This window comes from Oncorhynchus mykiss, chromosome 17 (assembly GCF_013265735.2).
Source record: "Oncorhynchus mykiss isolate Arlee chromosome 17, USDA_OmykA_1.1, whole genome shotgun sequence".
Classification (NCBI taxonomy): domain Eukaryota; kingdom Metazoa; phylum Chordata; class Actinopteri; order Salmoniformes; family Salmonidae; genus Oncorhynchus; species Oncorhynchus mykiss.
The window spans coordinates 82304600-82318932 of NC_048581.1; the positions used below are offsets into that span (position 1 = coordinate 82304600).

Sequence of the window (14333 nt, forward strand, 5' to 3'; positions counted from 1 at the left end):
CAACCAGACTTTCCCTCAAATAGACTTAGGCACTAGTCTTAGTGGTGGTGCTCAGTTTGTCTCTAGCCTACTGCGTTACATTCAGGCCTAGTCAGACTGGAGAGTTTTCCACCAGGAGGTAGAACTGGTTTTCCTGCCTTTGATCTGATGTCATTTGAAGTGCTAGACTGTCATATACACTGAGTGTACAAAACATTAGCAACATTCCATGACATAGACTGACCAGGTGGATCCAGGTGAAAGCTAGGATCCCTTATTGATGTCACTTGTTAAATCCACTTCACTCAGTGTAGATGAAATGGAGGAGACAGGTTAAAAAATATATTTTTAAGCCTTGAGATCATTGAGATGAATGGGCGAAATAAAATATTTAAGTGCCTTAGAACGAGGTATGGTTGTAGGTGCCAGGTGCACTGGTTTGTGTCAAGAACTGCAATGCTCCTGTATTTTTCACACCAACAGTTTCCCGTGTGTATCAAGAATGGTCCACCACCCAAATGGTCCACCACCCAAAGGACATTACAGCCAACTTGACACAGCTGAAGCATTGGAGTCAACATGGGCCAGAATCCCTGTGGAACGCTTTCGACACCTTGTAGTGTCCATGCCCAGATGAAAAAGCATAAAAATATGTCTGGATTGGGTTAGAGCTCTGATTGGCATGGAAATTCAAGCCTCATGAGCCATACATTAAAGACATTTAATGAGCCAAGCCCAAAAAAGCCCAAATGATTGTACCGTTATCCAATACATAGCCTATGATATATAGACTACCGTACATTACGCACAACAGAGAAACACCAAAGCCCATAAATGTAGCTATCTATTCTTGGGTAAATAACTGAAACAAGCTCCAGTAGGCTAATCTTTTTGAGTGTAGACTGTATTAGTGTACTGTATTGTATTAGCCTATACTGTATTATATGGACTGGAATTACACACCACGTTCAAACCATGAAGCTGGGAGAAAACATACAATGCTGGTGCAGGACATGCAGCCTACAACATTACAATTATAGGCTATTGAATTTGAAATGTAATAGTGCCTATTTAAAATGTTCATAATTAGTAGGCCGGCACATTAATACCTTTCATAATATTTCCCCTAATGTTGTGTGACGGATGTGTTAGCCTACCCCCTCATTCTCTCTCTACTGTTGCTTAATTCCTTCCTCGACTTTCAACAGTTAAATGAAATAAGGTTTTGTTATTTTCAACATTGTAATGACATGTCTGAATAATAGAAGAATAAGATACAGCAGGCTTTGACTTCTCTTCAGGAGACTGAATGGTTATGGGTCTGAATAAATAACTGCTATAGCCTAGCGCCATCTGAATGGTTAGGGGTCTGAATAAATAACTGCTATAGCCTAGCACCATCTGAATGGTTATGGGTCTGAATAAATAACTGCTATAGCCTAGCGCCATCTGAATGGTTAGGGGTCTGAATAAATAACTGCTATAGCCTAGCGCCATCTGAATGGTTAGGGGTCTGAATAAATAACTGCTATAGCCTAGCGCCATCTGAATGGTTAGGGGTCTGAATAAATAACTGCTATAGCCTTGCGCCATCTGAATGGTTATGGGTCTGAATAAATAACTGCTATAGCCTAGCGCCATCTGAATGGTTATGGGTCTGAATAAGTAACTGCTATAGCCTAGCGCCATCTGAATGGTTATGGGTCTGAATAAGTAACTGCTATGGCCTAGCGCCATCTGAATGGTTATGGGTCTGAATAAGTAACTGCTATAGCCTAGCGCCATCTGAATGGTTATGGGTCTGAATAAGTAACTGCTATAGCCTAGCGCCATCTGAATGGTTATGGGTCTGAATAAATAACTGCTATGGCCTAGCGCCATCTGAATGGTTATGGGTCTGAATAAGTAACTGCTATAGCCTAGCGCCATCTGAATGGTTATGGGTCTGAATAAGTAACTGCTATAGCCTAGCACCATCTGAATGGTTATGGGTCTGAATAAGTAACTGCTATAGCCTAGCACCATCTGAATGGTTATGGGTCTGAATAAATAACTGCTATAGCCTAGCGCCATCTGAATGGTTATGGGTCTGAATAAGTAACTGCTATAGCCTAGCACCATCTGAATGGTTATGGGTCTGAATAAATAACTGCTATAGCCTAGCACCATCTGAATGGTTATGGGTCTGAATAAATAACTGCTATAGCCTAGCACCATCTGAATGGTTATGGGTCTGAATAAGTAACTGCTATGGCCTAGCGCCATCTGAATGGTTATGGGTCTGAATAAGTAACTGCTATAGCCTAGCACCATCTGAATGGTTATGGGTCTGAATAAGTAACTGCTATAGCCTAGCGCCATCTGAATGGTTATGGGTCTGAATAAGTAACTGCTATGGCCTAGCGCCATCTGAATGGTTATGGGTCTGAATAAGTAACTGCTATAGCCTAGCACCATCTGAATGGTTATGGGTCTGAATAAGTAACTGCTATAGCCTAGCGCCATCTGAATGGTTATGGGTCTGAATAAATAACTGCTATAGCCTAGCGCCATCTGAATGGTTATGGGTCTGAATAAGTAACTGCTATGGCCTAGCGCCATCTGAATGGTTATGGGTCTGAATAAGTAACTGCTATAGCCTAGCGCCATCTGAATGGTTATGGGTCTGAATAAGTAACTGCTATAGCCTAGCGCCATCTGAATGGTTATGGGTCTGAATAAATAACTGCTATGGCCTAGCGCCATCTGAATGGTTATGGGTCTGAATAAGTAACTGCTATAGCCTAGCGCCATCTGAATGGTTATGGGTCTGAATAAGTAACTGCTATAGCCTAGCACCATCTGAATGGTTATGGGTCTGAATAAGTAACTGCTATAGCCTAGCACCATCTGAATGGTTATGGGTCTGAATAAATAACTGCTATAGCCTAGCGCCATCTGAATGGTTATGGGTCTGAATAAGTAACTGCTATAGCCTAGCACCATCTGAATGGTTATGGGTCTGAATAAATAACTGCTATAGCCTAGCACCATCTGAATGGTTATGGGTCTGAATAAATAACTGCTATAGCCTAGCACCATCTGAATGGTTATGGGTCTGAATAAGTAACTGCTATGGCCTAGCGCCATCTGAATGGTTATGGGTCTGAATAAGTAACTGCTATAGCCTAGCACCATCTGAATGGTTATGGGTCTGAATAAGTAACTGCTATAGCCTAGCGCCATCTGAATGGTTATGGGTCTGAATAAGTAACTGCTATGGCCTAGCGCCATCTGAATGGTTATGGGTCTGAATAAGTAACTGCTATAGCCTAGCACCATCTGAATGGTTATGGGTCTGAATAAGTAACTGCTATAGCCTAGCGCCATCTGAATGGTTATGGGTCTGAATAAGTAACTGCTATGGCCTAGCGCCATCTGAATGGTTATGGGTCTGAATAAGTAACTGCTATAGCCTAGCGCCATCTGAATGGTTATGGGTCTGAATAAGTAACTGCTATAGCCTAGCGCCATCTGAATGGTTATGGGTCTGAATAAATAACTGCTATGGCCTAGCGCCATCTGAATGGTTATGGGTCTGAATAAGTAACTGCTATAGCCTAGCGCCATCTGAATGGTTATGGGTCTGAATAAGTAACTGCTATAGCCTAGCACCATCTGAATGGTTATGGGTCTGAATAAGTAACTGCTATAGCCTAGCACCATCTGAATGGTTATGGGTCTGAATAAATAACTGCTATAGCCTAGCGCCATCTGAATGGTTATGGGTCTGAATAAGTAACTGCTATAGCCTAGCACCATCTGAATGGTTATGGGTCTGAATAAATAACTGCTATAGCCTAGCACCATCTGAATGGTTATGGGTCTGAATAAATAACTGCTATAGCCTAGCACCATCTGAATGGTTATGGGTCTGAATAAGTAACTGCTATGGCCTAGCGCCATCTGAATGGTTATGGGTCTGAATAAGTAACTGCTATAGCCTAGCACCATCTGAATGGTTATGGGTCTGAATAAGTAACTGCTATAGCCTAGCGCCATCTGAATGGTTATGGGTCTGAATAAGTAACTGCTATGGCCTAGCGCCATCTGAATGGTTATGGGTCTGAATAAGTAACTGCTATAGCCTAGCACCATCTGAATGGTTATGGGTCTGAATAAGTAACTGCTATAGCCTAGCGCCATCTGAATGGTTATGGGTCTGAATAAATAACTGCTATAGCCTAGCGCCATCTGAATGGTTATGGGTCTGAATAAGTAACTGCTATGGCCTAGCGCCATCTGAATGGTTATGGGTCTGAATAAGTAACTGCTATAGCCTAGCGCCATCTGAATGGTTATGGGTCTGAATAAGTAACTGCTATAGCCTAGCGCCATCTGAATGGTTATGGGTCTGAATAAATAACTGCTATGGCCTAGCGCCATCTGAATGGTTATGGGTCTGAATAAGTAACTGCTATAGCCTAGCGCCATCTGAATGGTTATGGGTCTGAATAAGTAACTGCTATAGCCTAGCACCATCTGAATGGTTATGGGTCTGAATAAGTAACTGCTATAGCCTAGCACCATCTGAATGGTTATGGGTCTGAATAAATAACTGCTATAGCCTAGCGCCATCTGAATGGTTATGGGTCTGAATAAGTAACTGCTATAGCCTAGCACCATCTGAATGGTTATGGGTCTGAATAAATAACTGCTATAGCCTAGCACCATCTGAATGGTTATGGGTCTGAATAAATAACTGCTATAGCCTAGCACCATCTGAATGGTTATGGGTCTGAATAAGTAACTGCTATGGCCTAGCGCCATCTGAATGGTTATGGGTCTGAATAAGTAACTGCTATAGCCTAGCACCATCTGAATGGTTATGGGTCTGAATAAGTAACTGCTATAGCCTAGCGCCATCTGAATGGTTATGGGTCTGAATAAGTAACTGCTATGGCCTAGCGCCATCTGAATGGTTATGGGTCTGAATAAGTAACTGCTATAGCCTAGCACCATCTGAATGGTTATGGGTCTGAATAAGTAACTGCTATAGCCTAGCGCCATCTGAATGGTTATGGGTCTGAATAAATAACTGCTATTGCCTACTGACATCCCGCCTACCGACATCCCGCCTTCTATTGACTGCTGCAAACAAGAGCTTGCGTCCCTCTTCCAATAATAAGAAGTATAAGAAATGCATTTAGTCTAGCTTTTCCTGGGACTCCAACTCCAAGAGCTAAGGAGCGTTTTTTAAGGAGACAGGCCAGTTGAGCGCCGGTGTGTAATGCGAAAGCAACAGAGGCTATAAATTATAAGCTTATGAGTAACCCATCATTCATTAGCTAAATATAAGTCTAATACTGCATTGAATTTATTACCTGGAATAGGTAGGCTAGGACATCTATCTATACATGGAACAAAAATATAAATTCAACATGTAAAGTGTTGGCCCCATGTTTCATGAGCTGAAATAAAAGATCTCAGAAATGTTCCATATGCACAAAAATGTGTTTACATCCCTGTTAGTGAGCATTTATCCTTTGCCAATATAATCCATCCACCTGACACATGTGGGATATCAAGAAGCTGATTAAACAGCATGATCATTACACAGGTGCATCTCGTGCTGGGGACAATAAAAGCCACTCTAAAATGTGCAGTTAACGGTTTTCTTGACTTGAAGGAGAGGCGGACCAAAGCGCAGCGTGGTTATTTTGATTCATGTTTAATAAAGCACTTCACATGAACAAACTAACAAAAACAAGAAACGTGAAAACCCAAAACAGTCCTATCTGGTGCAAACACAGAGACAGGAACAATCATCCTTATATTACTGTAGCATAGGCTAGAATAGGCTATAGTCTTAACTTTCACAAGAAAAAAAGTTACCATAATGAGTTACCATAAACATGCATTGAGAACTGTGCTCAATACTGAGATGTGCTGTCTGTCCCTACCCTGGTCGTTGATGATTGATCATGCAGATAAAAAAAAATCTAAAGTCAAAATCAAACTTTATTTGCAACATGCGCCGAATACAACAAGTGTAGACTTGCTGATTAAACAGCATGATCATTACACAGGTGCATCTCGTGCTGGGGACAATAAAAGCCACTCTAAAATGTGCACAATGGCACAGAATTCTAAATTTTTGAGGGAGTGTGCAATAAGCATGCTGGCTCATGGAATGTTCACCAGAGCTGTTGCCAGAGAATCTTATCTTCATTTCTCTACCATAAGCCACCTCCAACGGTATTTTAGAGAATTTAGTAGTACGTCCAACCGGCCTCACAACCACCACCACTACGTGTAACCACGCCAGCCCAGGACCTCCACATCCGGCATCTTCACCTGCTGGATCATCTGAGACCAGCCACCCAGAAATCTGATGAAACTGAGGAGTATTTCTGTCTGTAATAAAGCCCTTTTGTGGGGAAAAACTCATTCCCAGGCCCACCCATGGCTGAGCCCCTGCCCAGTCATGTGAAATCCATAGAGTAGGGCGTAATTAATTTCCTTAAATGAACTGTAACTCAGTAAAATCATTGAAATTGTTACATGATGCCTTTATATTTTTGTTCAGTAATATATACTGCATATTAATTGAACAGGATAAGGCCCATTTATTTTGGATGCAATTTTAATGGAATTAATGGAGAGCAAGAAATACTGTGAGTGTAACGGTTTTCTTGACTTGAAGGAGAGGCGGACCAAAGCGCAGCGTGGTTATTTTGATTCATGTTTAATAAAGCACTTCACATGAACAAACTAACAAAAACAAGAAACGTGAAAACCCAAAACAGTCCTATCTGGTGCAAACACAGAGACAGGAACAATCACCCACAAACACACAGTGAAACCCAGGCTACCTAAGTATGATTCTCAATCAGAGACAACTAATGACACCTGCCTCTGATTGAGAACCATACTAGGCCGAAGCATAGAAATACCCAAATCATAGAAAAACAAACATAGACTGCCCACCCAACTCACGCCCTGACCATACTAAATAAATACATAACAAAGGAAATAAAGGTCAGAACGTGACAGTACCCCCCCCCCCCAAAGGTGCGGACTCCGGCCGCAAAACCTTGACCTATAGGGGAGGGTCTGGGTGGGCGTCTGTCCGCGGTGGCGGCTCTGGCGCGGGACGCGGACCCCACTTCACCATTGTCTTAGTCCGCCTCATTGTCCGCCTCCGTGGCTCTCTAACCATGGCAACCCTTCTCAATGACCCCACTAGACAGAGGGGCAGCTCGGGACAAAGGGGCAGCTCGGGACAGAGGGGCGGCAGCTCGGGACAGAGGGGCTCTGGCGCCTCTGGGCTGAGGGGCTCTGGCGCCTCTGGGCTGAGGGGCTCTGGCGCCACTGGGCTGAGGGGCTCTGGCGGCCCCTGGCTGACTGGCGGCACTGGCGGCCCCTGGCTGACCGGCGGCACTGGCGGCCCCTGGCTGACTGGCGGCCCCTGGCTGACTGGCGGCCCCTGGCTGACTGGCGGCACTGGTTGCCACTGGTTGACTGGCGGCACTGGCTGCCCCTGGCTGACTGGCGGCACTGGCAGACTGGCGGCACAAACATAGACTGCCCACCCAACTCACGCCCTGACCATACTAAATAAATACAAAACAAAGGAAATAAAGGTCAGAACGTGACAGTGAGAGAGTGCTTGAGTGCACACGGATTAAAAGCAACGATATCCTAGTGATAGGGTGTTTTAAAACTCTGCAGATTCAAAAAAATATTTACAATAATATAATAAAACAGATGAAGATGTGCTAATTAGTCAGTCCTTAGCATTCAGTCCTTATATTACTGTAGCATAGGCTAGAATAGGCTATAGTCTTAACTTTCACAAGAAAAAAAGTTACCATAATGAGTAACCATAAACATGCATTGAGAACTGTGCTCAATACTGAGATGTGCTGTCTGTCCCTACCCTGGTCGTTGATGATTGATCATGCAGATAAAAAAAAATCTAAAGTCAAAATCAAACTTTATTTGCAACATGCGCCGAATACAACAAGTGTAGACTTTACCGTGAAATTCTTACTTACAAGCCCTTAACCAACAGTGCAGTTCAAGAAGAAAATATTTACCAAGTAGGCTAAAATAAAAAGTAATAATAAAAAGTAACACAATAAGAATAACAATAACGAGGCTAATACAGGGGGCACCGGTACCGAGTCAGTGTGCAGGGGTACAGGCTAGTTGAGGTAATCTGTACATGTAGGTGGGGGGGGGTGAAGTGACTATGCATAGTTAACAAACAAACAGCGAGTAGCAGCAGTATACAAAAATAGATTTTTATGAATTGTTCAGCGTTCTAATGACTTGGGTGTAGAAGCTGTTAAGGAACCTTTTGGTCCTGGACTTGGCGCTCCGGTACCGCTTGCTGTGCGGTAGCAGATAAAGAAGTCTATAACTTCTTGTCTCTGACAATTTTATGGACTTTCCTCTGACACCGCCTATTATATAGGTCCTGGATGGCAGGAAGCTTGGCCCCAGTGATGTACTGGGCCGTTCGCACTACCTTCTGTAGCGCCTTACGGTCAGATGCTGAGCAGTTGCCATACTAGGCGGTGATGCAACCTGTGAGGATGCTCTCGATGATGCAGCTGTAATAACTTTTGAGGATCTGGGGACCCATGCCAAATCTTTTCAGTCTCCTGAGGGTGAACAGGTTTCCTTGTGCCCGCTTCATGACTGTCTTGGTATGTTTGGACCATGGTAGTTCGTTGGTGATGTGGACACCAAGAAACTTGAAACTCTTGACCCGCTCCACTATAGCCCCGTCGATGTTAATGGGGGCCTGTTCAGCCGTCCTTTTCCTATAGTCCACGATCAGCTCCTTTGTCTTACTCACATTGAGGGAGAGGTTGTTGTCCTGGCACCACACTGCCAGTTCTCAGACCTCCTCCCAATAGGCCGTGTCATTGTTGTTGGTGATCAGGCCTAAAACTGTTGTGTCGCCAGCAAACGTAATGATGGTGTTGTGTTTGTTGTGTTTGGCCACGCAGTCGTGGGTGAACAGGGAATACAGGAGGGGACTAAGTACACACCCCTGAGGGGCCCCATTGTTGGCCCATCAGGAAGTCCGAGATCCAGTTGCAGATGGAGGTGTTTAGTCCCAGAGTCCTTAGCTTAGTGATGAGCTTTGTGGGCATGGTGTTGAATGCTGAGCTGTAGTCAATGAACAGCATTCTCACATAGGTGTTCCTTCTGTCCAGGTGAGAAAGGGCTGTGTGGAGTGTGATTGAGATTGCGTCATCTGTGGATCTGTTGGGCCGGTATGCAAATTGGAGTGGGTCTAGGGTGTCCGGGAGGATGCAGTTGATGTGAGCCATGACCAGCCTTTCAAAGCACTTCAAGGCAACCGACGTGAGTGCCACGGGGCGGTAATAATTTAAGCAGGTTACCTTCAATCCTTGGGCACAGGGACTATGGTGGTTTGCTTGAAACATGTAGGTATTACAGACTCGGTCAGGGAGAGGTTGAAAACGGCATTGAAGACACTTGACAGTTGGTCCGCACATGCTTTGAGTACACGTCCTGGTAATCCGTCTGGCCCAGTGGCTTTGTGAATGTTGACCTGCTTAAAGGTTTTGTTCACATCGGCTACCAAGAGCGTTATCACACAGTCATCCAGAACAGCTGGTGCTCTCATGCATGCTTCAGTGTTGCTTGCCACGAAGCGAGCATAAAAGGCATTTAGCTCGTCTGGTAGGCTCGCGTCACTGGGCAGCTCGCATCTGGGTTTCCATTGGATGAATCCCGGACCATATTCTAGTCTGTGCAAGCAAAACAGTTCTGTAGTGTAGCATCCGCATCATCTGACCACTTCCGTATTGAGCGAGTCACTGGTACTTCCTGATTTAGTTTTTGCTTGTAAGCAGGAATCAGGAGGATAGAATTATGGTCAGATTTGCCAAATGGGGGACGTGGGGAGCTTTGCATGCATCTCTGTGTGTAGATTAAAGGTGGTCTAGGATTTTTTTTCCCTGGTTGCACATGTGATATGCTGGTAAAAATTTGGTAAAACTGATTTAAGTTTTCCTGCATTAAAGTCCCCGGTCGCTTCTGGGTGAGCATTTTCTTCTTTGCGTATTGCCTTATAGAGTTGGTTGAGAGTGGTCTTAGTGCCAGCCTTGTTTTTTGGTGGTAAATAGACGGCTACGAATAATACAGATGAGAACTCTCTTGGTAGATAATATGGTCTGCAGCTTATCATAAGGTACTCTACCTCAGGCGAGCAATACCTCGAGACTTCTTTAATATTAGACATCGCGCACCAGCTGTTATTGACAAAAAAACACACACACCCACCCCTCGTCTTACGAGTGGTAGCGTCTCTGTTCTGCCGGTGCATGGAAAATCACGATAACTCTATATTATCCGTATCTTCGTTCAGCCACGTCTCGGTGAAACATAAGATGTTAGTTTTTAATGCCCCTTTGGTAGGATAATCTTAATAGTAGGTCATCAATTTTATTTTCCAATGATTGCACGTTAGCAAGAAGAATGGAAGGCATTGGGAGTTTACTCGCTCGCCCCCGGCTTCTCAGAAGGATCCCCGATCTGCGTCCCCTTTTCCGGCGTCTTTTCTTCATGCAAAAGGCGGGGATCTGGGCCTGTTCCAGTGAAAGCAGGATATCCTTCTCGTCGGACTCGTTAAAGGAAAAAGCTTCTTCCTGTCCGCGGTGAGTAATTGCTTTTCTGATGTCCAGAAGTTATTTTCAGTCATCAGAGACGGTAGCAGCAACATTATGTACACAATAAGTTTAAAAAAACAAGTTACATGAAACGCAATTTTTTTTAACCAAATAGCACAATTGATTGGGAGAATGTAAAACGTCAGCCATGTTCTTCGGCGCCATCTTCAAACAGAGACAGCAGAATCGGCTTTGAAATTTAGACATTGCATATCATTTAACAGTTACATTTCACATCATGCTGTTCATATAAATAATTTATTTCTCACAGTTATTTATCCCTGAAAAGGGGAGAGGGTTTGGGAAGGAAATCTTGCTAAATCTCGGTAACCCGGTTCTCGCTATTCAACTCTTGTGTGCATCTTTTGTCTTTTAGTGAAGAGATATGTTCATGTGGTAGTTGTGATTTTTACTAAACAATTAAATAGCTTTACTTTTCACATCTCTTTTAATCCTCCACTTCATATTTTTTAAGTTGCATTATGGAAGTTTCCAACACCGCAACTTTAAAATGTTCCAATGATGCCCTCATGAATTTGTTTTTCAGCGGAACCTCAAAATGTTCTTGTAATGTGAGGAGTTGGGTTAACCCATAGGACCATCCCAAATGGCCTTCCCCATATTTGTCCAATATGTGTATTTTTTTCAACATCGGCCATCACATCATATTTCAAATATAAAAACGCAAGCATCATGGGATGATGGATACTTAGGGGACTCTACAACACAATGAAGAAGAGGCAGCTTGAAAAATACTTAAGATCTCGGCCTGCTCTTAGCCATAAAGCGACCACATTGGGAAGCATTCCCCTAACCACAATAATTATTTGAGGCCACTGCTGATTAGTTTGCTATTAAAACAAGGTTTTATAGAATAGCTTGAATTCATTTGGCAGTTTTAGACACACAAAAATGTGTCAATGATAACAATAATCAAGGGCTGTTTTGTTTGTTCATACATTTAAAGATTTCAAAACGGACAACCAAAGGAGCCTTCTTTATACGACTGAATTGTAAATGTACTCGCCCGCTAATGGTGACAATGATGATGAAGTTGTTGACAGCAGTTACAATGATGATGATGATAATGACTGTGTATTCTTCTCTTTCTCTCTCTCTCTCCCCCAGATCCTCTGACTGTGGGGCTCGTCGTCGGGCCCAGGGGGAGCCGCCACCATTGCTTCCAACGAGTGGAGTGCCAACGGTAGCCCGGAGGATGGGCTGGAAGAGGGGAACGATGAGCTGGACAAGGCCATGGACGGGGACGCCGAGGGGGTGTGGAGCCCAGACATAGAGCAGAGCTTCCAGGAGGCCCTGGCCATCTACCCTCCCTGTGGACGGAGGAAGATCATCCTCTCAGATGAAGGCAAGATGTATGGTGAGTAAAACACAAGCAAGCAATCCCACACTCACACACAATACATTTTTTTACGGTACCTTTTTCATCATGGGCCTTTTATGGTCTTAAAAACATCAAGTATAATTTTTGAAATTACTTGATGTGTCAGTCAGTCAATGTACTGATGCCAAAACAGGGTGCTATGGTTTGATTGCCACATCATTGATGTTTTACCTTGAAAGACACATTCTTTGTCATCAACCAATCCAGTCTAGACAGTAGTTTATTTGTGTAGTTATACCTAACAAACTTTTTCTAATTCTTATTTAACTAGATATAAAACTGGAACGTATACACACACACACACACACACACACACACACACACACAAACAAAAATCCAACTCATTCCATGTGTTAATCTGCCCTCCATCACTTTCTGGCTCATGTATTGAAACACCTGTGGCTTAATGTGTTTGGATCCCATTCCCTTCTGTAGTGAGAAAGGAAAATAAAATCTCAGCAGTTTGTAGTCTATTGGTTATTATCAATAAATGTCACAATAAGGTGCATCTCAAGCTCTGTTAAAACATGAACTGTGTGTGATTTTCAAATAAAAAAACAATTACAAAACAATTGTGCACATTAAGCTCTAGGTCAGGGGTAGGCAACACCCTGGTCCTATGTTTTTGATATAACCGACCTGGAAGACCAGGTGTATTCAGTTGAACTGATCAGTTGGTCAGGTGTGGTGTTGAGTTGAAACAAAATCGTTTAGTACCTGTGGCACTCCAGGGACAGGGTTGCTTAGCCCCTGCTAGGGTTTATATCATAGTTATAAAGCAAGTAACTGCATGATTTTCTGATCAACATTCGGGGTGTAACGGTACACATATTTGTACCGAACGGTTCGGTATGGGGACCTCGGTTCGGTATGGGGACCTCGGTTCGATATGGGGACCTTGGTTCGGTATGGGGACCTCGGTTCGGTATACACTGTGAATGAATACATTAAAATAGTTCAAATAAAATACTAGGCCTATAGCAGTGTATGCCAACCATGGTCCTGGGGAGCCCAAGGGCTGCACATTTCGTTTTTTGCCTTAGCACTATACAACTGATTCAAATGATACAATCTTGATAATGAGTTCATCATTTGAATAAGCTGTGTAGTGCTAGGGCAAAAAACAAAAACGTTCCCCCCTTGGGATCCCCAGGCCCGAGTTTGGGAAACGCTGGCCTATAGGCTATGCCTACGCTGCATTGTAGGCCTATGCCTCTTGAGTAAATCTGAGCTGAAAAAACATTTCAGGCTATTCCGTTAAAACAACTAGAGCCTATGCATACGTTGTAATCAAAATTAAAATCTTAATTGCCGCATTTCAAACAGTCCTTGTGTGAGGCGCAGCTAGGAACTAGTTCTGTACGATTGTGGTGAGTGGTGGGGTCGATAAACCAGAATTGGAGGATCCTCCAGTTTGGGAACATTTTGGCTTCCCGTATATTAAAATGGCGATGGACAGAGAGTTGTGGATAAAATGTTAGCAGTATGTCGCCACACTCAATGAGAATAGTTTATGCAGCTGTATGTTGACATATTTACACTGACATCACCCCAGTAGCCTATACCGGAGCAAGATGGAAACGCAAAGAGACAACAACACAACACATCTTCAAGCAGCCCTTGGCAGCTGATTCTGATCTGGCCAAAGAAATTACAAGAACAATAGGTTGACTATGTTTAGATTTTTTACAGTCTGGTTTATAGCTGCGGATATACAGTATGCCTATTCCCGGTTGTTGAGAATAGGATGAACATGCTAAGTTACGAACTTCCCTCTTGCACCCATTTTAGAAAACAGGTATTACCCTTTCTTGCAAACTGATAGAGCTTGCAAGAAAGGCAGTCAGAGCTTGCAAGAAAGGCATTTCACTTTACTTGTGCATGTACCATTAAAACTTGAAGCTTGAAACTATTTAAGCAAGCCAAAGCCGAAGATTTCAATGAATTATCCAATGCACCCTGTGTTGTGCTTACTTAACAGTGACAGCCATCACATTACCCCGGAGTGGGAGATGTACCATACTACAGACACGCCCCGTGTATGAGTCACACTTGCATATCTGGCAGTGAAGGAGGCAGTGTCATGGTGTGTTCATAACCAAGATGGAAGTGGAAATGTACCCATAGAGATAGATAAAGGACTTATCTTTGTATCTGTGCCATTGTGGCGCCCGTGACAGCAGTGGCAGCGCCATTCAGGCAATCTTCATTTTGAAGTAGTGAGTTTTCTTCTTCACGATTGGCTGATCCCTCCTGAT

The 14333-nt window shown here is 43.4% G+C and overlaps 1 protein-coding gene across 7 annotated transcripts in view; it reads left to right on the forward strand.

Annotated features, from left to right (window-relative positions):
- LOC110494715 (transcriptional enhancer factor TEF-5) overlaps window positions 1-14333 on the forward strand; it is a 76058-nt gene that overhangs the window by 27250 nt on the left and 34475 nt on the right. For all 7 annotated transcript variants that reach the window (XM_021570011.2, XM_036950755.1, XM_021570009.2 and 4 more), the window contains exon 3: window positions 11802-12051. In XM_021570011.2, coding sequence (XP_021425686.2) covers window positions 11928-12051 — 124 coding nt within the window. In that variant the 5' untranslated portion in view covers window positions 11802-11927. The remainder of the gene's footprint in view (window positions 1-11801; window positions 12052-14333) is intronic.